A 27,359-nucleotide genomic window follows, 5' to 3' on the forward strand; every position below is an offset into this window, starting at 1 on the left:
GATTTTCAGTTTTCTCTTTCTACTTGTCAGCATTTTCCAGTTTTTCTACAATAAAGATGTTATTTTAAAAGTAACTCTGTTTAGCTGGGGCCTGGTGTGGCTCAGTTGGATCGCTGTCCTGTAAACCAAAGGTCTTGAGTTTGACTCCCGGTCAGGGCACATGCCTAGGCTGTGAGTTTGGTCTCTCATTGGGGTGCATTACAAGAGGGAACAGATCAATGTTTCTCTCTCACACTGATGTCTCTCCCTCCCTTCTCCTCTAATCAATAAGAATGTCCTCAGGTAAGGATTAAAAATAAAAATAAAAATAAATTTAAAAAAGTAACTTTGTTTAAAGACCAGGGATAATCTCCACACTTGAGTGCCTGGGGCTGAGACGTCCAGGAGGAAAAACCCTCTTTCTCAGGAGCCCCCCACCTGAAAGAAGGTCCAGTGCTCAAAGGACCAGAGGTCTGACCCACAGAGGCTGTTCTCAACCCTGCTTTGGGGGCCCACTGAGAGAAGAAAGGCCGGCACCCACCTGTGTAGATGTCCATGAAGCTATGCAGGGCCAGACAATGGGGATTCAGACACATCTTCACCTGGGCAGTCACCACCTGCAGCCGGTTGGCTGTAAGCAGCCAGCACTCCTGGGGTCCAGCCAGGGAGCTAGTACCCAAAACATCACCAAGAAAAACAGAAGGGATATCAACCTCTCAATGATTAATCAACTTCCAGGGCTCAGTGATGAATAGCAAAATTCCTAAGACTTTACCACAGTAGGAAAATGAAGGTACTGGAACTTGTGCCCAAGATTTTCTAGGTGGGTGTTCCCACTTTGTGGGACCTGCTTTGTGGAACCACTCCCACATTTAATAACTCTCAATTTGTTACGTACTTAACCAATCCCACTGAACTGAACTCCCAAACTGCTCATCGTGCCGGGCAGTCCAGATATAAACTAAATCTTAAAGTGGTAACATAATTTTCAGGCATTTTCACTGGAAATAATAGATGATTATACTTATTATTATTAATTAGCAATTGGAAAAGTAAAGGAAACCTAAGAAAAGCAGAGAATAACATCTTGAAAAGTTACAGCTTGAAAGGAGTTTGAAGAAAGGGGCGGTATGGGTCAAGTGAGAAGGGGCAGTTAGGGGCAAACAACGAGAAAGGGGTGCTTACTTTTGTCCCCCTTTAAATAATGGGCTGCTACAGAGAAGGCACTGCGTGGACGGAGACTCATAATAATTCGACCAAGAGGTCTGCTCGATGGTGACTGTCTCCTCACTCACGTTGGACAGGATGAGTCGAGAGCTGTTGAGTTCGTGAATCAGGGCGAAGACCTCGGCCAGCTCAGACTCATTCTCAGGAATCTGCAGGACTTTTCGCAGCAGCTGCAACGTGGACTGGCGCTGGGTCTCCCTCTGGGCCACGCTCAGCGGTTCTGTGACACTCAGCCCATCTGGGAGTGGTGAGCTTGCCTCCTGGGAAGAGAGTGGATGGACGACCTAGCACCCAGGACATAAGAAGCCACCTCGGGGTGTATCATGAGAGGCTGTGAGTGACGGAGGGATGGGCCTGCGAGGTGGGAAACCTAAGTTCCTAACTAGCTCAGCTAATAACTCACTCACTTTGTGGCTTTGACAGGTGCTTTCTCCCTCAGGCACTAAGTTTCTCTATTAATTAACTAAGAGGACTATACACAGCTCTTGGTAATGGATTCAAGTGTCAGCTCCCACTCACCAGGTAGGGGATTTAGAGGATAACAGACCTGGATTTCAGGTCTGGACATGCCACTTAACAACGGTACATGTGTGACCCAAAGCAATTTACGTAATCTTTCTGAGACTCAATTTCCTCGCCTATGAAATGGAGGATCAAAATACTAGTCATCTCCTAGAGTAGTTGTACAAAGAAAACAAGATATTTTTAATAAAAAACTTCGCATAGTGCCTGGGGTGCAGTGAAAACTCTATGACTGGTAATTTTGATATATAAACAAATATCTATACTAATTCAAGTATTTATCTTTAATGCGTTGCGGATTCTAGGTAATGGGGACTTTATATACTATACTAGCCAAAGGCTTCCAGGAACAAGGTTCTGAAATGCTCATTAAAAATAGGTCCTGAGTCTCAGGTCCCTTTTTAATGGAGGCCCCTTGTGCAAACGCAGCCTGAATTACTCCCTTCTTTGTGCTCCCGGAGTCCATTCCTTTACTGTAGAATTCGCTGTCTCATAGCTGGTAAACCACTGCGCACCCCCACCCCACCTTCAGTGAGTACAGGGTCGCTGCTTATTTACTAAGTCCCAGTGCTGGCATGAGGCTGGTGCACACAAAGGATGCCAATTCACAGTTACTGGACATATACATGCATTGTAGAAGTTGTGTTCTTAATAACAAGAGGCTTTCTATTAACTCTGCATCCTATCACAACTCTTGTCTTGCTGTCTCTAATAGTTTGGTGACTTGTCTTTCTCTCCACCACTAGACTGTAAGTTCCTCAAGGGAAGGGGCCATGTCCTACTCATCTGTGTTTCTCCAACAGCCTGACGCACAGCAGGCATTCAGTGCACGCTGCTGGAAGACAGAATGGAGAGCTGGGTGACACGAGAACTGAGTTGCTCCGGGAGGCTGTGTGTTCCCTGTCGTGACTATGTTGAACCATGGGCTGTGAGGCAAGTTAGCAGAAATACTCTCTTTTGGCTCTGAGCCAGAGCTGAAAGATGGGAAGGAATGAGGACTGTTCCAGCCCTAAGATGCTACAATCTTAATTACAGCTACTGCAGGCAAACTGCATGGGGAATGTACAGCCACCTGGAGGCTCTGAAGAGCAATGCATGCTAAGATCCCTGGGTTTCTGACCTGAGTTTTACTTTGTGGCATTGACACAAAATAAATGACATTCTATTTCTCCTAAAATTAAAGAAATTGGAGGGCAAGGCAATGTCTAAAGAAGAGGGTTCTTGGGGTAGTCAGCTACCAGTGAGCCAGCCCAAGACAAAAGAATATAGTAAGAGTGGGATCCAAAATCTATTGACAAGAGGTTCCTGGACAATTCCTGCCTGACCTGAAAAATTAAGTGACCTCTTCATCCAAGATCTAGAGACCAACACCCACTTCCGTGCTGCAAACAAACAACTATAAAAAGAGAAAGGAATGTTCAGAGCATCTACCCACACAGACTGCAATTCATCCCATAGTCACTGATCAACACACTGTGCTATGTATGCAAGCTCCAGCATAAGAAGGTACAGGGGAAACAGACACATCTGCCCTAAAAGAGATTATGGTCTCACAGGGAACTAAAAGAGGGAGTCAAGACAGTGTGCGGTTAACGCTAGTGAAGAGGCAATTGACCACATGGACAACTCAGGAAGAGAGCTCACTGCCAGCAGAGGGCACCCAGTAGAACTACAGAATGTAATGAAAGCTATGGACCCATTCACATACAATGTCAGGGGTATACAGATGCCTTGGAGCTTGATTCTGCATCTTCTTTAGGGCTCATGTCCTGAGAATAAAATGCACAGGTCTAATCCACCTTGCTGCCTTGTTTTACTGATGGGGAAAACAAAAGCTTTCAGCTCAGGGTCACTCCCAGCCAGGTCTCTCAATTCCAAGTCCCTGGGGTTTTTTCCACTAAGCCATCAATGCCCACACACTTTAGGTCGGTCCACTTCTCTTCCTCACCAAGATGATGACCTCAGAATACCACCCCAAGAACTGAAACAGACCTGGAGACCAGGTATGAGATCCATCTTCTAGAAAGGCCCCTTCCCACATGCAAAGAAACCTTGAAGCCTGAAGCAGTTCTGTCCACATCTCAGTCCTACCCACTCTCAAACCCATGAGTCTCCTTCTTCATGTAACCTTCTCCCAGGCCTCTCCCTGACTCAAGGACATTCAGTGGGACCCCTATGACTAGAAGACAAACTGTCCAGTCTAACATGAGGGATCTTCCATGACATGGATCTTCCGTGATGTGCCTTTCAAACCTATTTTCTATACTCCTCCCCATACACCCTTTCCTTGGGCCAAGGGAACATCCATTGACTCCCTGTCTCTTCTCTTTTGTTCATGCTTGTCCTTGAGTACAGCATGCCTTCCCCTCCTTCCAAATCTTGCCCTTATATCTGGAGTGTCCAGGCTATACCTCAGATCCTGTCGGAGCGCCTTCCTTTCCCTGCAAGGCAGATCAGCTGACATTCCTCTCCTTATTCTTATCCTAGTCGTTCCACTTGCTGCCTCGCAAAGCTGTCATTTTCTGTTCACTTAAAAAACTTCACGTGAAAATTCAGAGGACCCCTGAAAAAGCCCATTTTTCCTGTTTCTAATAATAAAAACGAGCCCAAAGAAGCCAAGCAGAATGTGTTCTATCCAAATAGTTTAGTCCAACTTCAGAATGCAGCTTGCCAAGACTGCTGGAAGTAAAGCTTTGGGATTAGCCAAAAGTTCCGCTAGGAATGTGAGAAGTAGTGATCTAACCAATGGTCTTGGGGTTGGCATTTTCTATTCACTAGACTACAGGCAGGCCCTCTACCAGACCTCAGGGCTGAGGAATGTAACCCTCCCATCTCTTCTGAATTCAACTTAAGGCACATTGCCATTCTCTTTAGTAAATGAACTCTCAGTTCATTGGGCCAGAAAGGTCTCAGAGATCAAGGCACTATATTGCGTCTTGTATAATGTGCTCCCATATTTTTGTCCGCATTATACATGGGATTATTTTGCCCATTATTGTATCCATGGCACATAATTATACCCATGTATAATGCGCATTCTTATTTTTCCCTCGAAAATTTGGGCAAAAAAATGCACATTATACATGGCAAAATACAGTGTCTGGTCAGCCCCCTCAGCCTGGCAATGACGACAAGGAGGTGCAGATAGAACAAGGCACTGGACCAGGTTCAGAAACTGTAACCTGGCTCCAGTCTTGATGCTCTACCTACTGTCACATACTAAGAAATCCTTTTATTTCCACTAACACAGGTTCACTAACAGAGCCTGACCCAAGGCCAAGGAGTGTGTTTGGGGAAGGAACTCACGAGAACCTTGGTGGTTTTCTCAGTTCGGTCTTTGGCAAGGTTGAAACCACAGCTGGGACAAATCCGTGGTTTATGGCGGTTGGTGTAGACATAGCTACAAGATGGATTCTTGCACTTTCCCCGGCCTCTTGAGGTAGCCAGGCCCAAATCCTAAAAAAGTAATACCAATGTTCAATTCTTCAAAAGTTGAAGTATACCTGGACAGAGCCAAGAACCAGCTATCAATAAATCAAAAAAGAAGGCGGTAAATGCAAAACCTTATTTAGATTAACTTCCAAAGAGCCTTGAATCAAGACTCATTTCCTGCAGTTACCCCCTTTAATCCTAACACAGCCTGTGTAATTTTGGCAAACCCTTCACGCACACCTGTGAAACAAATCAAATTTGGGTCAGGGATTCAAATGCCTCCGAGAAGTCAGCCATCAGCAGAATGAAGCAGGCCTATTCTAATGAGGAGTGCCCAGACAATGCAGTGAACTAAAGACTTCACGCCCCGCCTAAACATAAATGGTAACCTCTGAAGTACAAGTCGAAAGCTCTGGCATCTACTCTTCTATGACAAGCTGTTGTCTGATCAGCCAAAGAGAGAGGCCTGGGCAGTTTCCACCAGATGGGAGTCCTGTAGCATTCTGCAGCCAAAGGGAGGGGGTTGTGAGAGTATGTATGGCATGCAGAAGGCAGTAATTAAGTCTTTGAAAAAAGAAACCTGATCAGATCTCAGGATGAGAGACACATTCTCCTTAAGGATCAGGCCAGACTGGGTACTAACCCACCATCCTGCGCTATGTTGTTCATTTGAATCCCCAGAACAAGGCCTGGGACAGAGTAGGTGTTCAAATACATCTGTGTGTGTGTGTGTGTGTGTGTGTGTGTGTGTGTGTGTGTGTTTGTTTTTCAAATGAATTACTACTGCCTTCATCAGATAAGAATCTCTAAAAACCTAGCTGCTGCCTGGCTGGTGTGGCTCAGTAGACTGAGCACTGGCCCGTGAACCAAAAAGTCCTGAGTTCAATTTCCAGTCAGGGCCCGTGCCTAGATGATAAGCCAGGTCCCCAGTCAGGGGCACATGAAAGGGAACTGATCAATATTCTCTCACATATTGATGTTTCCCTTTTTCTCCCTCCTTTCCTCTCTCTGAAAAAAAAATCTTTAAAAAAGTAAAATAAAATAATAATCTTCCTGTTCTCTCAAAATCTATGCATCTCAACTCAGCCAGAGAACCTATCAAAACGTATCTGGCTGGTTGATATCTTAAGGATCAACAAAATTAGAGAATGTTAGAGCAAGAGAAGCCTCGATGTGGCTTCACTTGGCTAAACCAATGCAGCTTGTTACAGACAATAAAAACCGAGCAGCCGAGAAGGAAGGAGCCTTGCCCAAGGTCACAGAACCAGATCCACTTTCGGACTAGGTTTTTTTTTGACATCTAGTGTTTCTTCCACTGTTCCATGATGCTTGCCCTTCAAAAACAGGATCCCAGAGTCACACTTTTGGTTACTGGGCTCTTAATATGTGTTATGTTAAAAATAAAAGGCAAGAAGAGGGAAAACCTTGGTGGGAAACGCCAGGCTAAACGAGGTAAGTTGCTTTACTAAAGCAGTTCTCAAACCTTTTAAGAAACTAGTATTAAATGTGACTCTGTTTGGAGGAGGAAAAATACAACATTTCCTAAACTTGTCTATGGAACACACCTCTGAGGCTAAAAGGTCCAAAGACTATTGAATGCTAAAGCTGGAATAGATTCTCCTCTCCAACTACTTCTAGTAAAAATGCCCCGATCTCAGCTTTACAGATTTCTCCTTGGGAATAAAATGACCAGCTGATGCACCCAGTAGCTATCATTTATATTAGTGGTGATATCTTCACATCAGCAATGTATTCCTGACCCGATTTCACTCCCAACTCCCACTCCCCACCCACTGCAGACTCCCGCTCGCCCTCAACCACATAATCCAACCACCTCGGTGTCAACACATCACCTGGCTGCACTTACCAGTGTGACAGTGCAGCTGTACTTGTATGGAGGGAACATATCAGGCTTGACCTCTACAACTTTCAACTGTGACGTCTTGTTGGCTGAGCCATTTGGTAGCTGTGGATCAGAAGAAACTATTTAGTGTATTTGACCCTCAAACTCTTGCGGTCCTGTGTTTGAAAACAGCTTGACAAAATAGCTTCCCAGGGAATTTGTATAGCCATGCTCCAGGTGAGGCCCCCAGGATGCTGGTCAGCAGTCAGCAGCTCACCAAAGGTTCAGTGTCGCTTTCCAGTTCACAGGTTGCCACACCTTTCTGTGCAGCTCCTGACACTGCATACTACGAATCAGACTTACAACAACTGTCAAGTGGGAAAAGCACATAACAGCGACACACACAGACATGTGGCTGAACGATGCTGCTGGCACAGAACGATGTCTGAAAGATTATTCACTAAGATGCTCTAGAGTGTGGGCAGGTCATAACTGTTTCCCCTTTTGCCACTACCTATAAAATTTCAAATACTCTCTATGGAATGCAGATATTACTTATATAATTTTTAAAAAGACAGTAACAGCATTCTAAAGGATTCTGTAGTACCGAATTTAAGTTGATTTACAAAAATATAAGACTTCATGTTCTTAACAGGTTTAAGACTAGCAAAAGGGCTTATTTTAATATACACCTAGTTTGAAACAGAAGAAAACCAGAGAAAAGACCAAAGTTTTCACAAGTACGGGGCGTGGTCTAAGGGCTGGGAGCCCATGGAGAAGCGGGGTGCTTGGCGCTGACACAGCATCTGGGTGGCCAGCAGATCAGCCTTCAGAGTGAAAGCTGGTTCATACTCTTGCTGTGCAAATTTAGAACTGTCAATCAAAGGAAATGACCTGCCGTAGGCACGTGGCGAGGGATATGCAGACCAATTTTCCTGTTCCAGTCTGGTCCCTGAAAGGGTTTTCAAGCTACAAGCCACAATCCACTGAGGGGTTGTGAAATTAATTTAATAGGCTGAAATGAGTACTTTGAAAAAAGAAATGGAAAATACCAAGTGGCTACATACAATAAGGGACTGCCTGGTTAAACTTTTAATGTGTATGTTTACTGGGCTGTGATATACAAATATGTTTCCTCCTGAGGGTCTTGGTAAAAAAAAAAAAGAAGCAGTCTAGGGAACAATGCTAATTTAGGAAATTTTGATTGTAACTGTTCCAGTCACATATGGCAAAAGAACTAAAAAAAATATCTAAGAATAAATGTGCTTGAGTACATGAAATTTTGACATCTTGGAAATCTTAGATAACTATATCCTTAAATTGAACCAGTATGTAGAATGCCAGGTTTATTTTGTTTACAAAATTAGATGAACACACACACACACATACAAATACAGAAATAAATTTTCTGTATTTTTTGGAACAAGCATGCATTTATTTTTTGTTAAAGGGGGCTAAGGAGTCATGGCAAGTAAACAGTATCTAATCTCAGACTAGACTCTACACGGGAGTGGGAAATGCTATAAAGAACATAATTGGCTGAAACTGACAGAACTGTAATACAAAAGGTATCAATGTTTCAGTAACAGAATTCTCCTATTCTTAGGAAACACACACAAAAGCACTAAAAAGCAAAAGGCTGTGTAGCCTTATGTGTATTTTAGACACATACACATACATAGATGAGGAGGACACACATGAGCACATGGGTGCTCATTGTTTTTGCTAATTTTTACTCTTGCAACTGTTTTTCTAAGTTTTAAATTATTTCTAAACAGTTTTAAAATGCACATTTATTTCACAGTTAAGAAAATTAACTAAAAAGACGGCTCCTCCTCAGGGAAGGGGAGGCACCTTACCTTCGCCTCCCCAGTGTGGGGTGGCTGTTGGACGGACTGGCCCAGCTGCTTCAGTGTGCTCGGCTTCAGGCCACAGGTCCTCACAGAGGAAGTCTTATCTGAGACAACCAGGAGCCAACTGGTAACTTAAGTGCATTCAGTCTCCCCAAGTTTCTCATCTCTATTCACAAGCCCCCACTCCTGTCCACTCCCTATTAGCCAGCCCCTCCTCCGGTCTGTCTCAGTCCTTACCACTCAAGGGAAAGGCCTGCCTGGCCCTGGGCAGTCCCACACTGCTGCCTCGGCCCACATTGGCTGGGGCTGGGAGGATTGCTCTCATGGGTCTTGCCGCGGCCAGTAATGAAGGCTTGCCTCGTGCTCTGCTTTTAATCTCTGGGGCTCTGGGACCAGGGGTGAGCAGGTCTAGTCTGGAAAAAACAAACAAACAAAACCAATAAGGGATAAATTCAGGACCAAGGGGAAGAAAAAGTGCAGTCTCCAAATGGGACTTTCCTGGAGAAACTGTAGTGGTTAGACTGTCAGGCTTTAGAGAGGTGGGGTCCATCTAAAACCTTTAGGTAGCTATGTGGCCCTGGGAAGGCAGTTTCACTTTTCTGGTAACCTCAAGTTCCTGATATGCAAAACGGGACAGTAATTATATATACTTCATGGGGTCATTACGCAGATAAGAAAATGCAAAACTGCCTACAGAGAGCAATGCCAATAGTATAACATCAAATCTGCTTCTAATTAGAGCACATATTTAAAGGGTGTCGGTCCCCAACATAAGTGGTTAAGCCGCCCAAGAGAACAGCCTGCTTTCATCTGTGCAGCTCTCACGTGGCGCAGAGCCTGCACCGCAGGGACCTCGGTGCACAGGTGCTGACGTGGCTCACTTGCCCAAATGGAAAGTCTAAAGTACACAGCTTCATTCTCCAAGGATGCAGAACCACCCCAAAGTATATTGTTAAAAAACACATGTACACGTAACGGTACACATATATTTGAATATGCTTAAAATCAGCTATAGAAACAGGATGTGGAGAACGCTGACTGCTCCTGGGAAATGGAAATGGATGACTGAAGAAGGGGCAGAAGGGAGGTTCTTTCCGTGTACATTCCTTATGCCTTTTGAGTTTTAACTATGTGAATTATGTCCTACTCAACAATAAAAAATTTTAATTATACTAATAAAGCAGAATTTCTAAACATTGTCAGTTAACATTATGAGTCCGAAAATCCTTTGTCACGGGACTGTACTGGGCTTTGTAGGACATGTAGCAGCATCCCTGGCCTCTGCCCACTAGGTGCCAGTAGTAAGCTCCACCCCAACCCAGTTGTAACAACCACAATACCTTGGAATATTGCAATAATGTCCCCTGCAGGCAACATTGTTCCCCACTGTGACATAAACAAACACGGGCCATCAGTTGTATGACCACGACTGCAGCTGGGAAAGAGCTATGTGGGGAATCAGTTAAGCCTTGAAGGAGGGAAAAAATTAGCTCACACTTATGGACCCCTCTTACCTGCAAGGCACACAATCTTTTCCAGTCTGTGTGGTCAGATGATAAGATTTTTTTCAATACTCACGAATTTTCAGAGGAGACAAGAGGCATGAAGTGACTATGCCCAAGGTCAAATGGAAGCCAGGGACAGAGTCACAAACAGAACTGAGTTCTCTGACCCCCATGAACAAGAATCTTTCTATAAGGTGCTGTAATGGAGCTTCTGTTTCCAAATCTAACACCAGGATTGAACAATAGCTTATAATATGGCCCCCGGGCTGTTCCAGCAAGACCGTGATAACTGCTTTAGTGAGACTTTTAGGAAGAGATGTATGAGGAAGCTAACAGCAGGACATGGACAGCGGACCATGAGAGGAAGGTAAACCACTCCATGTCTCTAGGCCTTGGTCTCTCTATCTCTATAACAGGAGCCACTAATGGCTCGGCAGCCTCTCAGGAATGCTGTTAAGCACATGGGACAAAACACACCCGAGGCATTTCCCAAGCTGCTATTCTAAATGGAATGCTATAATATATAAACCCATTAGTTTACCCTGTAGGTTTTTTAGGAGCAGGGAGTGAACTGGAGGTGCTGGTCCCCTCGGCAGGTGGTGGGTTGTCTGGGCTAGGACTGTCATTCTCAGTTGTCCTCAGAGAGACCTCAGGCTGCACACCGCTCTTGACCATTGGCATCTTGGTGACTGCTGTACCATGATTCCCAGGAGATTCCTTGACCAAAACATGGGCATCTGAGATGACCACTTCTTCCCATTCATTCTCCTCACCCACTTCTCTTGGAGAAGCTACACTTAAGAGCTGGCTTACAGCTTCCGAGTTCTCCAGGGTCAGTTTGGAGGTGTTTTCCTTAGAGGAGTTTTGCTCAGTGATGGCAGACTGCTGATTTCTTTTAACCACACAGCCTTTGGAGGAGACACCAGAAGCCAATTCCACTTTGACTTTGGCTGGCTTTTCCTAGAAAAAAATAAGAACACCTTGTATGCACATGGCGTTTTACAACTGACAACACATTCACAAATATTCTCTCATTTGATCTGCGTAACAATAACATATGGGCCACAGAGAAGGAAGCTGAGGCCCAGAGAGAGGAAGAGGCTAACGTAAGGTCCCAAGTAGAAAACTGGCCTGAGCCTAAGTCTTCTGACTGCAGGTCCTTCCCACGACAGTGCTCAGTGCCTGAGTTAGGGTAAAGCTGTTCTCCCCTTCACCAACTTCTTACTGGCACTCCTCTTTAGGGTTCAGCAAATAAGCTCTGGCATTTTTCACCTTGACCTTTGATTGTTCAAAGCCTACCTTCTCACATGTCTAGAAAAAGGTTGGCATGCTGCCACACTGGGCCTAGATGTCCTAAATTCCTTATCTTGGTGGTCCCTTTATGAGGCTCAGTTAATACCAATGTGGTCACAATCTCACAGGAACAGACTCAAGCTTCTAATTAATTCTCTTGGGGAAAAGCCTACCTTTTGTCCCAGATTCTTTTAGGTGAGTCATAAAGCTGACTTATATTTCGCCACAAACTTCTCCCTGGGTTAGTTTAACTCATACATATTAGTTATGTGCTAGAAAATACTCGTAATCACTAAAAATACCAGCTGCCATCTCAGATAGACCTACTTTAAAAAATTCCTTGGGGCTTTAGCTTTTATCCAATCAGCACATATACACACGTGTGTATACAACGTGGGGCAAAGTGGGTTTATGGTTGTTTGTATGGAAAATAACACAGTAATCAGTAAGTAATAATACAGGAATAAATCATTTTTCACATATACTGTAAACCCACTTTTGCCCCACCCTATACTTATATACATGCACACACTTTAAAACATATTTTAATAATGGCTGTCTTGAGGAAAGGTCTCAGAAAGGTTTTCTCTTTCAAGTGTATGGTGAAAGGCACTGTGAACTAGGAGACATAAAACATAAAAGCTGGATTTTATCTAGGCTCAGCTTCACTCCTAATTTCTTAAGTGACCCAAGGCAAGCTTCCTCTGAACCCTCGTCTCCCCATTATAAATAAGAGCTGGCCTCTCAGTGTTTGTCAACACCAGCAAGACAGCCTTTCAGGTGACAGCAAGCGAAGCAGGACCCTGATGCCCCCCTAGCATCTGTGGCTGTCATTAAATTTCATTACCATCTTCTCGTCACTGGCTACCAAGGCTCCTCGCCTTCCCAGAGCTCCCCAGGCAGCATGCTGCCTCTGGTGAAAAGCCATCACAGGTGACCTTTAAAAAATCTCCATAAAGCATCTCAGACTCTAACACCCACCAGCCCATGGGGACAACTAAAAACAGAAAAATTCCGAGTAAGCTGCACAGGGCTTCTGACTACTAAAGAGGAAAAATTCGACTGAAAAACAGGACACAAGTTAATAAGCTAAACCTCTGAGATGAGATCTTTGAGCAAAGCACTGCCCACATAAGGAGGCCATTTTAGAACAAAAATCCCTTGCAGGAGGACTAGATAATTTAAGTGATAAGAGCAAAAAATTCTCGCTGGTGATCTCACATTTCCTTGACTCAGCTTACCTTTTTTTTTTGCAGATGTCACCTTGCTTTCATGATGAAAGGCACATACTACCAGGTGCCCACTCAGAGAGACCTCACTCACCAGGACCGGAGAGCCTGCAGGAGTGAGGCCCTGAGCTCCGGAGCCGTCTATACCCTCCTTTGTTCGTCCAGCTCAGTGGGAACTGTGCTACCTGCTCTGGGGCCAATCTTAGTGGCCAGTGTGAGCTCCAGAACAATATGAGCAAAGGTGAGTCATTTCCGGCTGGCATGAACACATTGGGAGCTTTTAGAAACTATTTACACTTGCTTCAAAAATCAGAACTAAAAAAATTTTAGCAATGCTTGAAAAGTGGTTTAGTGGAAAAGGCGCTGGCGTAATTAGTGAACTTAAAAAGTCACTTCCCTTGAATCTATTTTTCCTCAGCTGGAGACTTGGAGTTGAACTAGCTGATAAACAAATCGATTTATCTCTAAAATTCTAAGCACATTAACGCTAAAATGTTACTCTTTTTTCCCCTCATATTCACTCTGTTTTTACGAGATTTAGAAATTGTAGAATATACTCTTTACATAGCAATTCTTGCAAAAACCTTTGGGGAAAAAATCTGACTTAGCAAGTCAAGATAGGGGACAAGTAGCTAAGACAAATATTGTTTTCATGTTGTGAGTTTGACTTAAGAAAGAGAACCATGGCTCAAAAGTTATTTCAATCATCCCAGGTCGCTGGACAACCCTGAGCCTTAAGGAGTGAAACGGCAAGTATCTGGAGGCCAGGTGTCCTCTGTGGTGCCCGAGGAGGCTGAGCTCTCCTCCTCCAAACCCCAGTGGTCAGGTCTGCTCAAATCTCGGCATTGCTCCAGGACTAGCCCACACCAGGACGGTGTGGAATACAGCACATTCACCTGCTACCCAGCCACCATTCTGGTTCCAAGGCTGCATCTCTCCACTGGAGTGGTAAGAGAGGGCTGTCAGTGTTTTGTTCCTGGGCCTACGCCCAGTGGCTTATTTGACTCCTTCCTCTATGATGGACTACTCCCTGGCTGCAGTCCTCACTTTCCACAGTCACCAGGGCCTTGGACAAGCTGTCACTATGTTCAGATGGATGCACCGCAAAGCTGCAAGGCAGGCCTTCTGGCACTCTTGGCTTTCACCTTTGCTGGGCTTCGTTACGTCAGCTATCATGATGTGGGCATCTGCAAAGCCATGGCCATGCTGTGAAAGCGCCGAGCTTTTTGACTCACTACCTTGAAAACTAACTGTACACCTCATTGCCTCTGCTCTGTCACACCTCACAATCAGGAGGAAATAACATGTTAATAAGTCCATGGGTGAGATAAACCCCTTCTAATCACCCAGTTAGTTTTAGAATTTAATCTATGATGCAAAGGTCTAAGAGGGATCGTACCCAAGCAATTGTGAGACTGAGGTCCACATTCCGGTGAGTCACTGAGGTTGTCTTCCCGCTTCCCACAAAACTCACAGTGTAACTGAACATTATATATGAGTCTTTGCATTTTACCTTGTCAAACTCTTAAAGGGAATTGTGCTTTACAACTATCAATCCCTGATCAAACTTCTCCATCTGCCCTGGGACGACAGAGAAAGGGAAAACCACTAGTTCATAAGCAAAGACTGTAGGAAGTCGGGCAGCACTTAATGTCTGAACCGCCTCCCCCCCCCCGGCCCCTTGTTCAGTTGATACCAGTTCTTGATGGTGAGAATCTTTAAAGTTAGTGAGTGCCAACATTTCACATCACTCATCTTTAAATTCTGGAAAAAAGAGCCTGGAGGGCTTCTGAATGTAGAGAAATTCCATGTAGTGAAGAGGCCCTTTCTATCAAAATGTTACCAATTCTAAACTGAGACTTAATCCTCAAATGTATTTATTTTATGTGTCCTGAAATGTCCACAAATACAAAGCTTTAAGTAATAAATTGTTTTCCCACCGTGAGATTCTCTAATGTGAAATGTTTTGTTAAAAAAAGTTATTTCAATCAAAGGTGGGGAAAAAAGACATAAAACAAAAAAGAAAAGAAAGCCAAAGTAAAACATAATCTGAAACAAGTCCAGGCCACGAGGCCAATAAGACTCTGCCACGGAAAAGCACAGGAAATAAGGCCAACAGATAGACCTGCTGTGCAGGAGTGAAGGAGGGCCAGGGAAGGTTCTGGCTACCAGCCCATTGAATCTTCCCACTGCAGCTGGGGAAGTACATTTAGGGGAAAATAATCAGGGCAGAAACAAAGTGAATGGCCTCACAGAGGCATATCAGAGGTGGGCACAAGAAACTGGACAAAATCCCCTGAGAGACACTACCACTAGATCCTTCCTGCCCCTCAAAGTGATCACTGTTAGCAGCTACAATGGAGATGACAATTACATTGCTGCTAAGAAGGACAGAAGCGAAGCCTCACTGAGGACTAAATACATGCCAGGGAGGTGTCATCCGCTTTACACGAGTCATCTCACTTGACCCCGGAAACAACCCCAAAGATTCCAGTAGTGCTGTTAACTTCCCAGCACAAAGGACGGGAAACCTAAATCAAGAATAAAGACACAAAATGACTGAAGATTACTGAAGATCACCTAGACAAAATCTTGGAAAGCAGGAGTCTGAACTGAGGAAGCTAACTCCAGAATTATGTTTCTAACTGTTATCCTATTCCATCTCCTGGAACTGGTCCTACCCTGAACTCCAACACTCACCCAGAGGGCAAAAGTCATCACCCCAGTTTCTCGCAGAGCTGTTCTGTGGAAACTGCCACAGAGAAGCTGAGTAAGTACACTGCCTTGGAAGGTTTTTGTACTTTCTGTCTCCCTAAATAAATTTGGGCCATGCTGAGGTAAACATGTTACAAACACAATCCTAGCCTAAGTTGTTTTCACACACAAAAAATGCCTTCTTTCCTTTTCTAGCTACCCAAATTCTACTGATCTTTCAAGACCACCTACTCTATAAAACCATCCCTAGTCTTTTTGGCCCTGAATAGTTCATAGGCTAAAATAAAAAAATGTGGTAAGTATGTATGATTTACACAGTAAATTCCAAGCACAGAACAGGTAACAAAATACATGTGTTGAACTGAACTTCACAAGGGCATAGCTCTAGTGCTCATTTATTTACTGAGCATCAATTATTTAGAGACAGAAGCATACATTTAGAAAGGTAGAATATGAAAGATCTTGACTACTAGGTTAAGAACCTCCACTTTTTTTTAAAGGCTTTTATTTATCTATCTTTAGAGGGGAAGGGAAGGAGAGAGGGAGAGAAATATCAATGTATGGTTGCGTCTCCTGTGTCCCCTGCTGGGAACTGGCCTGCAACCCAGGCGTGTGCCCTGACCGGGAATAGAACTGTGATCCTTTGATTCGCAGGCCCGCACTCAATCCACTGAGCTACACTAGCCAGGGCAGAACCTCCACTTTTAATAGGAGCCTAGGAGACTGAAAAGACATTGAGCTAAGGAGTGAGAAGGTGGAGCTATACATCTGAGTAACAAAGCAGTCAGTGTCAAGGGTGAACTGTTAAAAATTTAACCCTAATAGAAAGTGAATAAATTAACACAGTATAGTCATCCATGGGAAATTATAAAGTGATTACAGATAATGTTTTTGAAGAATATGTAATGGCATGATATGTTAAATGGACAAAGGCAAGATATAGCCCTGGCTGGTGTGGCTCAGTCTACTGAGCACCAGCCTGTGAACCACAAGATCGCCAGTTCAATTCTCAGTCAGGGAACATGCCTGGGTTGTGGGTGAAGGCAACCGGTGGATGTATCTCTCGGACATCAGTGTTTCTTTTCCTCTCTCCCTCCCTCCTGCCCTTCCCATCCCTTTAAAAATAAATAAATAAAATCTTAAGAAAAAGAAAAAAAGCATGATATAGAACTTGTAGATTCACAGAAAATCAAAATGGTAATAATGGCTTTTCTTTGGATGGCATAAGATTATGGATAACATTTTATTCTTTTTAAAACAGTCTAATGAAACTCACTTACTTATATGTCCAGAAAGTAAAAATAAATATTAATTTTTAAAGTTCTTTTTTTAAAAAGATTTTTATTTACTTATTTTCAGAGAGGAAGGGAAGAAGGGAGGGAAAGAAATATCAATGTGTGGTTGCCTCTCGCATGTCCCCTACTGGGGACCTGGTCTTGCAACCAAGGCACGTGCCCTGACTGGGAATTGAACCAGTGACCCTTTGCTTCGCAGTCCGACACTCAATCCACTAAGCCACAGCAGTCAGAGCAAAAGATATCTATTCTTAAGGGAAACCTGCTTTGTGGACTTCCAAAGCAGCAATGGCCAATAGACCTTACCTTTGGGATCCACTTCCCTCCTAGGAAGTTACCACAGGTAGGGCACTTCGGTGGTTTGTGCCTGGTGACATATGTGAAGGAGCAACCTGGGCTGGTGCACGTCCCATGGCCCCGGCGGGTGTATGTGGTGGTCTGTAAACAGAGAGCAGGTCAGAATCAACACCACCGTCCACCCTCTCAGATCCTGAGGACCTCCATCACTACAGCATGCGAAGAGGGTACCAGCGCGCAGAAGGCTAGGCAGTTCGTGGTATAAAAGGTCAGAGTGTGAAGGCCCCATGATACAGTTAGTGCCCTTTTTAGAAATGGAGACACTGAATTCAAATGAGAAAAGACAGCTGTCCAAGGTTACAGTTTGGCACCAGAAGAATAAAAATAGTAATACCTATTTTAAAATTGAGATATAACTGACATATAACATTATATTAGTTCCAGGTGTCCAACATAATGATCAATATTTGTATATGTTGCAAAATAATTGTAACATTAAGTCTGTAACATGCATTTCCTTACATAATTATACGTTTTTTCTTGTGATGAGAATAGCTGCTATTAATTGAGCAATTAACTATACAGTCCTGAACACTTCACACAACATTTCCTTCAATGTTCTCAGCAATACCGTGAAGTAGCATTACTATGACTGAGGCTCGGGGTGGTTAAACACTTTGCCTCAAACCGTGAAGCACTGACTCAGTGGCAGAGTTGACCTAGAAACCAGATCTCTGATTCTTAGTCCAAGACTCTTTCCATGCACCCAGCTTTACCCTATGGCTCTGACTACTCCGAAGAATGTGCTTCACCTTCATTCGTTTTAGTAAAAAATCAAAGAACCCAGAGTTCAGAGATATAAAAGTAGACCATGGTCCCCAGAAAATGAGAGGGAACTCCAGTAGAAACCAGGTTCTCTGACACAACAGCATTTAATTGCCATTTTGATCCTGGCTAGCGGTCCAGGTACGCAGAGGGCAGGCTTCTTTAAGTTACACCCTGATTTTCAACTGTGCGGGTGGTTGGTGCCCCTATCCCCTTGCTGTTCCAGGGTCCAGCTGTATTTGCATATGAATATACTCAGCCACTGGTGCTACTACCTCTGCTGAGTTCCCTTTCAACAGAACATATCATAGTGGGTTCCTGCATTTCAGTTACAAATAGAAATTAGCCATGATCCATTTCTAGATTAATGCTGAAAATAAACCATTTCCCCACTGGATATGTTCTGTCACTTATGAATGTGTACTCAGCTACTAACCTCAGCTTCCTGGCCTGGCCAACAAGCAAGAACCTCCCTTGAGAAAACAGCAAGCTGCCACCCGGCTATCCCTTTCGGGACACCTAGGAAAAGGGGATTATGATAGTGGGAACAGGTCAAGCAGGAGTGTAAAGGGGTGTGGCACCAGGGGCAAGACCTGGCCTTGGATTCCAGCTTTGCCATGGGCACACAGAATGACCTGGGAAATTGTCACCTTAGCTGGGTTTCCTCCTCTGTAAAATCATCTGTTCTTCCTATTCCATGAATATAGCTTTAGGAACAAACAAAGAAATGTGAAAATGCACCACTTACTAAATTGTGAAAGATTCTACAGGTCTGTGAAGGACTATAATAATGGGATACAAAATATCTCTCATGTTTTCTCAGACAGTGGCCCTATACAGAATACAGAATAGTCACTCTGAATACTCCCAGAAAGCAGAATAAAAATTTAAGGTAGGTTAGCTCTATAAATAAATTACCATGAACTTGGAAGTACTCCCAAATAGCAGCTTATAAAAATGACTTTAGAAAAAAATGCTGGTGTTCAAGGTTGGTGTTTCATTCTCAAGTATCACTTTGCCACAAGAGTCTGCCTTACACTTACTAGACCAGGAAAGAATAGTAATTTCCAGGAGAATGAAGGCTCAGGAGTAATGAGTAGTTTGTCCATGAATCAGTCTGCAGGTCCTGTTTTAAGACACTACCACTTCTTACATAAGAATACACTGTTTATCCATAGAGATAGACTGTGATAAGTTACAAATGTAACTCTTAAAGACCCACAAAAATAATTAAAACAAAGTTAACAGCTAATCAGCCAATAAAGGGACACAATGAACTCATGAAATATTCAAGTAATACAAAAGAAAGCATTAAAAAAAGGAAAAAAGGAAGACTAATACTGAGGTGGCAAATTTAAACCTGACCACATCAATAATTACATTAAATAAAGATGTCCTAACACCAAAATTAAAAGGCAGAGACTGTCAGATGTCCTAACACCAAAATTAAAAGGCAGAGATGGGTCTTACTGCTAAGATGCAAACTATATTCTGCCTACAAAACACCTTTGAATACAAAGATATAAATAGGTTAAAAATAAGAGAATAAAAAAGATACACCCTGCTAAAAGAAAGCTGGCTATGGAACAAAGTAGGTTTCATAGGAGAGAATATTGCCAGAGATAAAAAAGGCCATTTCATCATGACAAAGAGGTCACTTTATCTAGAAGCCATAACAACCCTAAATGTTTATATCCTTAATAACAGAATCAAAATATATGACACAAAACTAATAGTACTGGAGGAAGAAATATCTAAAACTACAATGCGCTTGTGAACTATCTCACGTAAATAATTTTCTGGGCCTTTTTCCTAACCTGTAAAATAACAGAACCGAGTTAGATCCGTGTCTCCTCAGTTTTGCTAAATCACGTATGCTTCGGAAAATCTGACAAAAGCCATGGAACCTACTCCAGGAAGATGCTCTCAAGGAGAAAAGTTTGTGGCTGAGGAGCCCACGGATCCTGTGAGGCTCCATCCACAGACTCACCCACTCCTCTCCTAGTTAAGAACCCCTGGACCAGATAAGCTCTGAGAACTTTGCCAGTCCCGTGTCCTAAGGTCTGAAGTGTCTAGAAAACTACCTGGGGGAGAATTCTTACGAAGCCCTAACCCCCACCAACTCCCCCCACACTGACCAGTTTGATGGAGGTGGGGTTTTCCACAACCGAGTAGGCAGGAAGAGGCAACATGATGAACTGCGTGGCCGGCGTGGAGGAGCTGCTCTCACCGGGGTCCTGCGGGCACAGCGAGGAGAGAGTTCTCTGAGACAGAGGGAAGACCACACCGAGGGCCGCCCGAACACTGGAGGAGCAGAGCAAGTCCGATAACCACAGTGTGCTTATTTTTTAAAAAATAAATCCACAACTATCTCAAAATAAAAATAATACAGGAAAAAACATTACCACAGGGAATGTGCTATCCTCACTTTACAGAAAACTGAGGTTCTAAGAGGCTTAGGGTCCCTAAGATCACATAAAGCAGTCAGTGAAAGACCTGACCCTCCTCGCCCCCGCCAAACGTTCTCAGTGCCGTGTCCACCTGCCTTCACCCGGCCAGCGGATGCTTCAGCATCATAAGTGGCACTTGGGCAACAGACAATATGGTGAATTTGGGCCTGGCAGGGATTCTTTTGCAGGGGTACCTGTTCTCACCTATACAGGACAGAGGGGCCACAGCACAGTGGTCCTCTCCGAGGATGCCATCCTACCGAGTGCAATAGCGTGCGAGGTGGCAGCTTCCTCCTTCCAGGGGACGAGGCTGTGCGATCACTGAAACTGCTCTTTCCCCTCCACTGGGCATGATACTTAAGCTCTGGAGAGAGACTCGCCTCTTCCTCCTCACCTATTAGTCCCATCGACCTGGAGAGAACTTCCTTCTTCCTACTGACCCTGTGCCCGTGAAGGCCATTTAAAAATTCTCCTACATCGTTCAAGGTGCCACTGTGTCCGTTAAAACAACCTTCGGGGAACATAAAATCCTGACCAATACTAATACCCTGACGGATCCTGGCTTTAGCCCATGGACAACCCAAATATCATTTCCATCCTCCTGCTAATGCATTATATACTACCTCATAGGAAGAAAACCCCAGCGGTGCTGGGGGGCCACAGGAGCCAGTGAGGGTGCCTGAGAAAGAGAACAACTTCGGATCAAGGGCAAAAAGGTTAAAGAGGACCGCCACCCTACTAGAGGTGCCACGCCAGCAGTGCTTCATTACCACGGCTCCAGAACCACACTGCGTGGTGCTAGCTGTCTTTTCAGTAATTCTAGAGACAGTAAGAGACATCAGTACCAAAGCCACTTACCCTCATGACTGTTACCACTGACAGGCTCTCCCCAACCTGGGGCTGAGGCACAGCCAGGCCTGCAGCAGGAAGGTCCGGTGAGCCATTCACCAAGGTCTCTTCGATCACCAGGCTTGTCTGGTAAGGTTGGTGGTTCTCCCCTACCTCCAGGGAAGCCTCTTCCAGGAGCACATCTGGGCCGAGGATCTCTGAGGTGGTGATCTCCTGTACAGCACCTGGCTGGGCAAGGGCTCCTACCTCCTCAGCTAGGGCCTCCACAGCCAGGCACTGCTCTGCCATGCCTGCGTGGCTGGGCACCGTCTCCAGGGCAGAGTTGGATACAAGAGACGGTCCTTTAGGGGACATCTGGTTCTGGGCCACACACAGCTCTAGCTGAGGGCAGCTCCGATCCTCCTGCAGACTGCTCTTGGGGATGATGATGTAATCTGAGCGGGGGAGGATCTTGCGGAAACCAGGGATGTCCGGAACCACAGCGGTCAGTGTGGAGAGCTTAGAGTTCTGAAGGTGAGGAAGCCAGGAAAGGGGAGATGAGCAAAAATAAATGGAGTCAGGCCACATGGATATACACTTCTGAGCTTTTGTTTTTTCCTGCAAAAAGGACCAGAAAGGCTCTACTCTCTGGCCCTAAGACTTAAATAAGGTCACCCTCTGTAACAGCAATGTCATCTTCGTTTGAATCACACTTTAACCAATGAAGTTTCCTCACTCATTCACATAGAAGACTGGTAACATGGATTAGACTCTGCAAAGGGCACTGACCTTGGCACCTGAAACTGTGAATGGGAACCACACGTGTGGCATAGTCTAGAGCAAATCGTTCCCCTTTTTCGGACTAGCTGCTGGAACTATAAAATGAGGGAGCTGAATCTGGCTATTTATGAGTTCCTTTCTGGCTCTAATACTTTAGGATCCTACAGAAGCAGAAGACTGCCTACCAGGATTTATAATGTGCAACAAAAAAAAAGCAAAAAGCCTGAATTACAAGTCAACAGGCTAAGTTGGAACTCAAAGCAGCAAGAATTCAAACATTATTGGTTTCTTCCAGACTTACAAAGAGGATGAAGAGATCATGAAGCTAAGGCAGCTTTGTGGAAAAAAAAAAAAGTGCATTTAGGGCATATTCTGACCAGGGCCTAAATACATTGGGGATGAGTGAAAAGAATGTAACACTGACCTAGAATCCTCAAGTTCAGAAAGTATTTCCTGACTTTAAAAACACACTATTAAGTTAGATACTATTATTATTCCTATTTGACAATGAAGAAATTGAAGTTCAGGGAGGTAAACTTTCTCAAAACACAAAATCAGTAGGTAGTAGAGTTGGGACTCCAGGTCAGGCCTGTTAAGATGCTCTGCCTCCTCTCCCCCCACAGGGACTGCTTCCCAGGCACACGGGCTGTAAACAAATTATGTGGAGGAGGGAGTACACAGCGGCCTCTCTAAGACTGCAGGTAACACAAAGCTGTTCCTGGAGGAGGAATGCCAAGCCAGTAAGGGCAAAATATCTAAATGGCAGTGGCAGACGGGCTCCACTAAGGGAGACAGGTACTAGAAGTACCACCTGCGTGGCTAACTGCCACCAAGAAAAAGGTGCTTTTGTGTTTTGGTGGTCCCCCCAAATTTAAACTGAAAGTTACCCAATAATAAAAATAGAAAAGTTCCGAATGAATAGTTAAGGGAGAATTGAAATTAAATGCAACAAAAAATAATTTCAGAAACATCTTTTAAAAGGAACACTAAGTCAATTACAAAAGGATTCTTAAATAAATCAAAAGCATTAAGTCAATGAGTCTACTTAGGGTAAAAAAAAAAAAGCACTCAGATGAAACACAAAAGCAGACAGACCAGATCCTTTATGGAGCCTTTACCGAAAAGATAACGGAAAAATGACATTCTCAAGTCGTCCTTTGAAGCAGACAGGTCAAGAGAACAAAACTAAATGATGGCAACTGCACAGGATGGTCTGGACTCAATCAACAAATCTAAGGACAGAGAACCAGGAGACAGCCTGCCCCCAGGACTCTGACAGGCTTCCCAAGCATGCAGGCAGGAGGGCCTCACCTTCACATCAGGCAATGTGGGTGAGGTCAAACACAGCACATACAGCCTTGCCCAGTCTCAGCACAGTCCAGATGCTCATTAATGCCACCTTTTGTTATACGTAGTCCCTGGACATTTACTCTACTAGAGAATGGTATTTATCGACTAAGTCAGTATGCGCCAAGAACTCACCCAGGTGCTTTACAGTATCTATTTTAAACAGTGTGAGTAGATACTATTATCTCCATTTTACAAATGAGAAAACCAATACTCAAAGGTTAAGTGGTTCTTCCAAGGTCAGAGTTAGTTAGTATAAAAGCTACTCTATTCACGTTCTTCGTGGCAGTGGTAAAATAATGGTAGGTATAAATTTACAATGGATAAGGAAGAATCCTGGCACAGGACTTTTCAAAAGTCTTCATAAGGATCTACATTAATGTCTAGTTTTAAAACGATTTTCACTTCAGATTAGTTAAAAATGTTTTTGGTATCATGGGCAAAAAGACTGCTGACTTTGCAGTGGGGAAGTCAAAGGAAATATGTACTTCTCCCAGACTCTGCCTCTTCTCCCCCCACAGGGACTGCTTCCCAGGCACACAGCCTGTAAACAAATTATGTGGAGGAAGGAGTACACAGCGGCCTCTCTAAGACTGCAGGTAACACAAAGCTGTTCCTGGAGGAGGAATGCCAAGCCAGTAAGGACAAAATATCTAAATGGCAGTGGCAGACGGGCTCCACTAAAGGAAAAATAGAGCCTGTTCTGCTATAACATAGTAGTATTCCTAAGGAACCTTTCCTTACATTATCAAAAAAGGAGTTAGCCCTGGCTAGTGTGGCTCAGTGGACTGAGTACTGGCCTGTGATACAAAAGGTTGCCAGTTCGATTCCCAGTCAGGGCACACGGCTGGGTTGCAGGTTAGGACCCCAGTTGGGGGTGTGTGAGAGGCAAACACACATCAATGTTTCTCTCCCTCTCTCCCTCCCTTCCCCTCTCTCTAAAAGTAAATAAATAAAATCTTTAAAAAAAAAAGAACTTAAGAGACAATTGTTTCAATAGAAAAAAAAATGGAGTCAAGGTTAAAAGGTTTCAGCTTGTAATACCAGGGTTACTATTTTCCTACAGAAATTTTAGTTTGAAGAAGTACAGCAGTGTCAATCATTCTCAGAGCATCCAAAATGGCTGACAGACACAAACACAATGCTTCCTTGCTGATTCTTTAATCCAGCAAGTGGTCCCCAACCTTTTCAGTACCAGGGACCGGTTTCATGGAAGATGATTTTTTCATGGCGTTCAGGCAGTAATTCCAGGAAAGCTTTGCTTGCTCACCTGCTGCTCACCTCCTGCTGTGCAGCCTGGGTCCTAAAACAGGCCACGGATTGGTATAGGTCCTCAGCCTGGGGGTTGGGGACCCTTGCTTTAATCCATGAGCTCAAAGCTCCCATCTCTTCAATCATCTTCTGCTTTAACCTTGCATGCCTGCTTCTAGCACAGTTCACAACCACCAGCGGTTGGTATTTTACAAAGCAACTGTATGTCTCTCTAAACACAGAGCCTAACTGCTGATCGCTACACCTGGCAGTAGCCAGCACAACACAAATTAATTATACTACTACACTCAATTTATAACATGAACACTCACGACGTGCAGGAGAAATGCCTATATGGCGCAGGCAAAAGTAGGTGTACCACCACAAGTACACAAAACACAGAATTTATTCTTGTATCATTTATTTTTCCACACCAATTGTAAACCCACTTTTGCCCACCCCTATGTAAGCTACTATATTAAAAGAAAATAATATTAACTATGCACAAGAACAAAGGGGCTCCAAGATAGGGTAAAGTTCAGAAAAGGAATCTAAGGCTTGCTGCAGACAACTCAGAAAAACGTCAGCTCCACATACTGCTGCAATCAAAGGGGGCAAAAGAGTACAGGGCAGCATCAAAATTAAAACATGCAATATGGGACTCAAAAAGAGAAAAATGACTACTCAATTAAAAGTTTTCCCAAGAAAAGGAAACAGGAGAACAGAGGGGTTGGTCTCCCCGAGGCCTTCACCACTAAACCAATGCAAAAATCAGTTGGCAAAAAAACATACTTACAGGATCCAAACCTTCTTTCTCTAGCTTGGCTTTCTCCAAATAATAACTCCTCTCAGCCACGCTGAGAAGCCTCCAACTCTCGCTAATCTTCTTATTGATCTCAGACTGAGGAAGGTGTGGGAGCTCCTGCTGCACTTTCAGGTAGATGTCGTAATAGTACAGAAGGTAAGCCGACCTGAGGAAGCAATGATTTCTTAAAGTTTTCTCTTATTTAACCAGTAAATACTGCGATGTTAGAGACTGAGTAGTAAAGAAGTAGAAACTAAACACAGCTTTTCATTTCAAAGCATTTAACTAAATAGGAACTGGAGCAAAGAAGCATTTTAAATAACACCTCCAGATGGTGTATCACAGGTTTCCCTTCAGAAACCTGGAAGCAAAGGCTTGTCTGGTTTACTTCCATGGACCGCTCTTTCTGCAGGGATGGCTGGCTCTAAACCCCAATAAGAGCAAAGGCAGACACAAGTGCCCTGTCATTCCACCCTCAGAAAGGTTATCTGGGAGGATGATTACACAGCCACAGCCGGGTCACCACGCACACTCTTCGCTCCTCCACACAGACTCTGGTTGTCTCATTGGTCGTCAGTAGCACCTCACCAAGGCTGAGAGAGGGCAGCAAGGAGAACTATCAAAGTGACCCAGAGCTGGTTGCCACAGCAAGAAATCTGAAGTGTTCACAGTTAAGAGGGAGAACAGAGCTATAATTTGAGAGTCTTTATAGATATCTTTTACCAAAGATATCTATAAAGATATTTATAATTTCACATTTTCATTAATGCTTTATTTTAAATATTTAAATTCCAACAATGGTAACAATAAATAACATAGTTATTTTGTACAGTAAGTCTTTCCTTAACATTGTTGACAGGTTCTTGTAATTGCAGCAAAACACATATAATGAAACCAATTTTACCACAGGCTAATAGATATAAATAAGAGTCTCATCAATGTTACAATGAAATGATGTTGAAAAAAACCAATGCTATTCAAGAACCTGCTGTACACAGCTTCTACCATTTGCATGGTACAATCTCTTCTGATATCCTGGATGCATGACCAAAATGAGGCCAAGAACGGTAACTGCTGACAACAATCTCCCACTTGCGCTCCGCATTTCCCTCTCCCCCACCTCCAACGCCCATCCGGAGACTTCTACTGACAGGACACTCTCAGCAGGTCTGGACGCAGCCTTCAGGTGTTTCCCAGCATGGCCCTCCAGGCAGCTACTGCTCAGAAAGCCAGCTACCACAGCATGCTGACTAACCTGGGTTTCTTGGCCTTTTCTCCATGTATTTTATACTTTTTCTTCTTCTTGGGTGGCCCCGGGGAGGTGTAACAGTAGGATTCTTCAATTTCCTCCATCACGACAGTTACCTCAGTACCATCATATGATGCATCCATGGCTAGAAGACAATCAAACACAAACGTGTTTCAAGGACCCACCTGAAGGGAACTGCACATGACCCTTATATCTGCCAGGGCTGCAATGCTGAGTCATTTTCCTAACTCTGCAGGTCCTAAGAAGTACCTGGGGGGGAGGGTGCAGATACTACACACAGATTTCAGGATTCCCCCTCAGGTCTTCTGAGTCAGAATCTTTAGAGGGTATGGAAATCTACACATGCTTAACAAGTGCCCCAGGTGATTCCTTTGACCAGACAAATATAGAGAGATGAGCTCAGCCCTTTCGCTTACAGTCATTCATGGGATATTCACAGCAATCCTTCGGCTCATAGATTTTAATCCCACATTATAAGAATTGCATATGGTAACAGGTAAATAAAAAAAACCTATTTGGCCAGAAGTCAGAAGTTCCCTCCCTCATGTTTCATCACCTTAAGCAAACTGCTTCATTAATTCATTCAGTCGTTCATTCAAACATGAGTAAGTGC

At 43.9% G+C, this 27,359-nt stretch overlaps 1 protein-coding gene and 1 pseudogene across 2 annotated transcripts in view; one reads left to right on the forward strand and one right to left on the reverse strand.

Annotated features, from left to right (window-relative positions):
• HMGXB3 (HMG-box containing 3) overlaps positions 1–27,359 on the reverse strand; it is a 46,350-nt gene that overhangs the window by 16,470 nt on the left and 2,521 nt on the right. Inside the window, exons 2-14 of one of the 2 annotated variants that reach the window (XM_037044919.1) lie at positions 26,732–26,870; positions 25,468–25,642; positions 21,324–21,821; positions 20,154–20,252; positions 17,200–17,331; positions 11,175–11,321; positions 10,903–11,078; positions 9,094–9,269; positions 8,863–8,960; positions 7,028–7,126; positions 5,035–5,184; positions 1,165–1,466; positions 521–648 (exon numbers count right to left, since the gene is read on the reverse strand). In XM_037044919.1, coding sequence (XP_036900814.1) covers positions 521–648; positions 1,165–1,466; positions 5,035–5,184; positions 7,028–7,126; positions 8,863–8,960; positions 9,094–9,269; positions 10,903–11,078; positions 11,175–11,321; positions 17,200–17,331; positions 20,154–20,252; positions 21,324–21,821; positions 25,468–25,642; positions 26,732–26,868 — 2,317 coding nt within the window. In that variant the 5' untranslated portion in view covers positions 26,869–26,870. Of the gene's footprint in view, positions 1–520; positions 649–1,164; positions 1,467–5,034; positions 5,185–7,027; positions 7,127–8,862; positions 8,961–9,093; positions 9,270–10,902; positions 11,322–17,199; positions 17,332–20,153; positions 20,253–21,323; positions 21,822–25,467; positions 25,643–26,731; positions 26,871–27,359 lie in introns of both variants that reach the window. The other variant, XM_037044918.1, reaches the window with a different exon arrangement.
• Positions 13,115–14,512, forward strand: LOC118986190 (succinate dehydrogenase [ubiquinone] cytochrome b small subunit, mitochondrial-like; annotated as a pseudogene).

The sequence above is a fragment of the Sturnira hondurensis genome, unplaced genomic scaffold, assembly GCF_014824575.4.
Source record: "Sturnira hondurensis isolate 20B ecotype Veracruz unplaced genomic scaffold, ASM1482457v3 Scaffold0004152, whole genome shotgun sequence".
In the NCBI taxonomy this organism is placed as follows: domain Eukaryota; kingdom Metazoa; phylum Chordata; class Mammalia; order Chiroptera; family Phyllostomidae; genus Sturnira; species Sturnira hondurensis.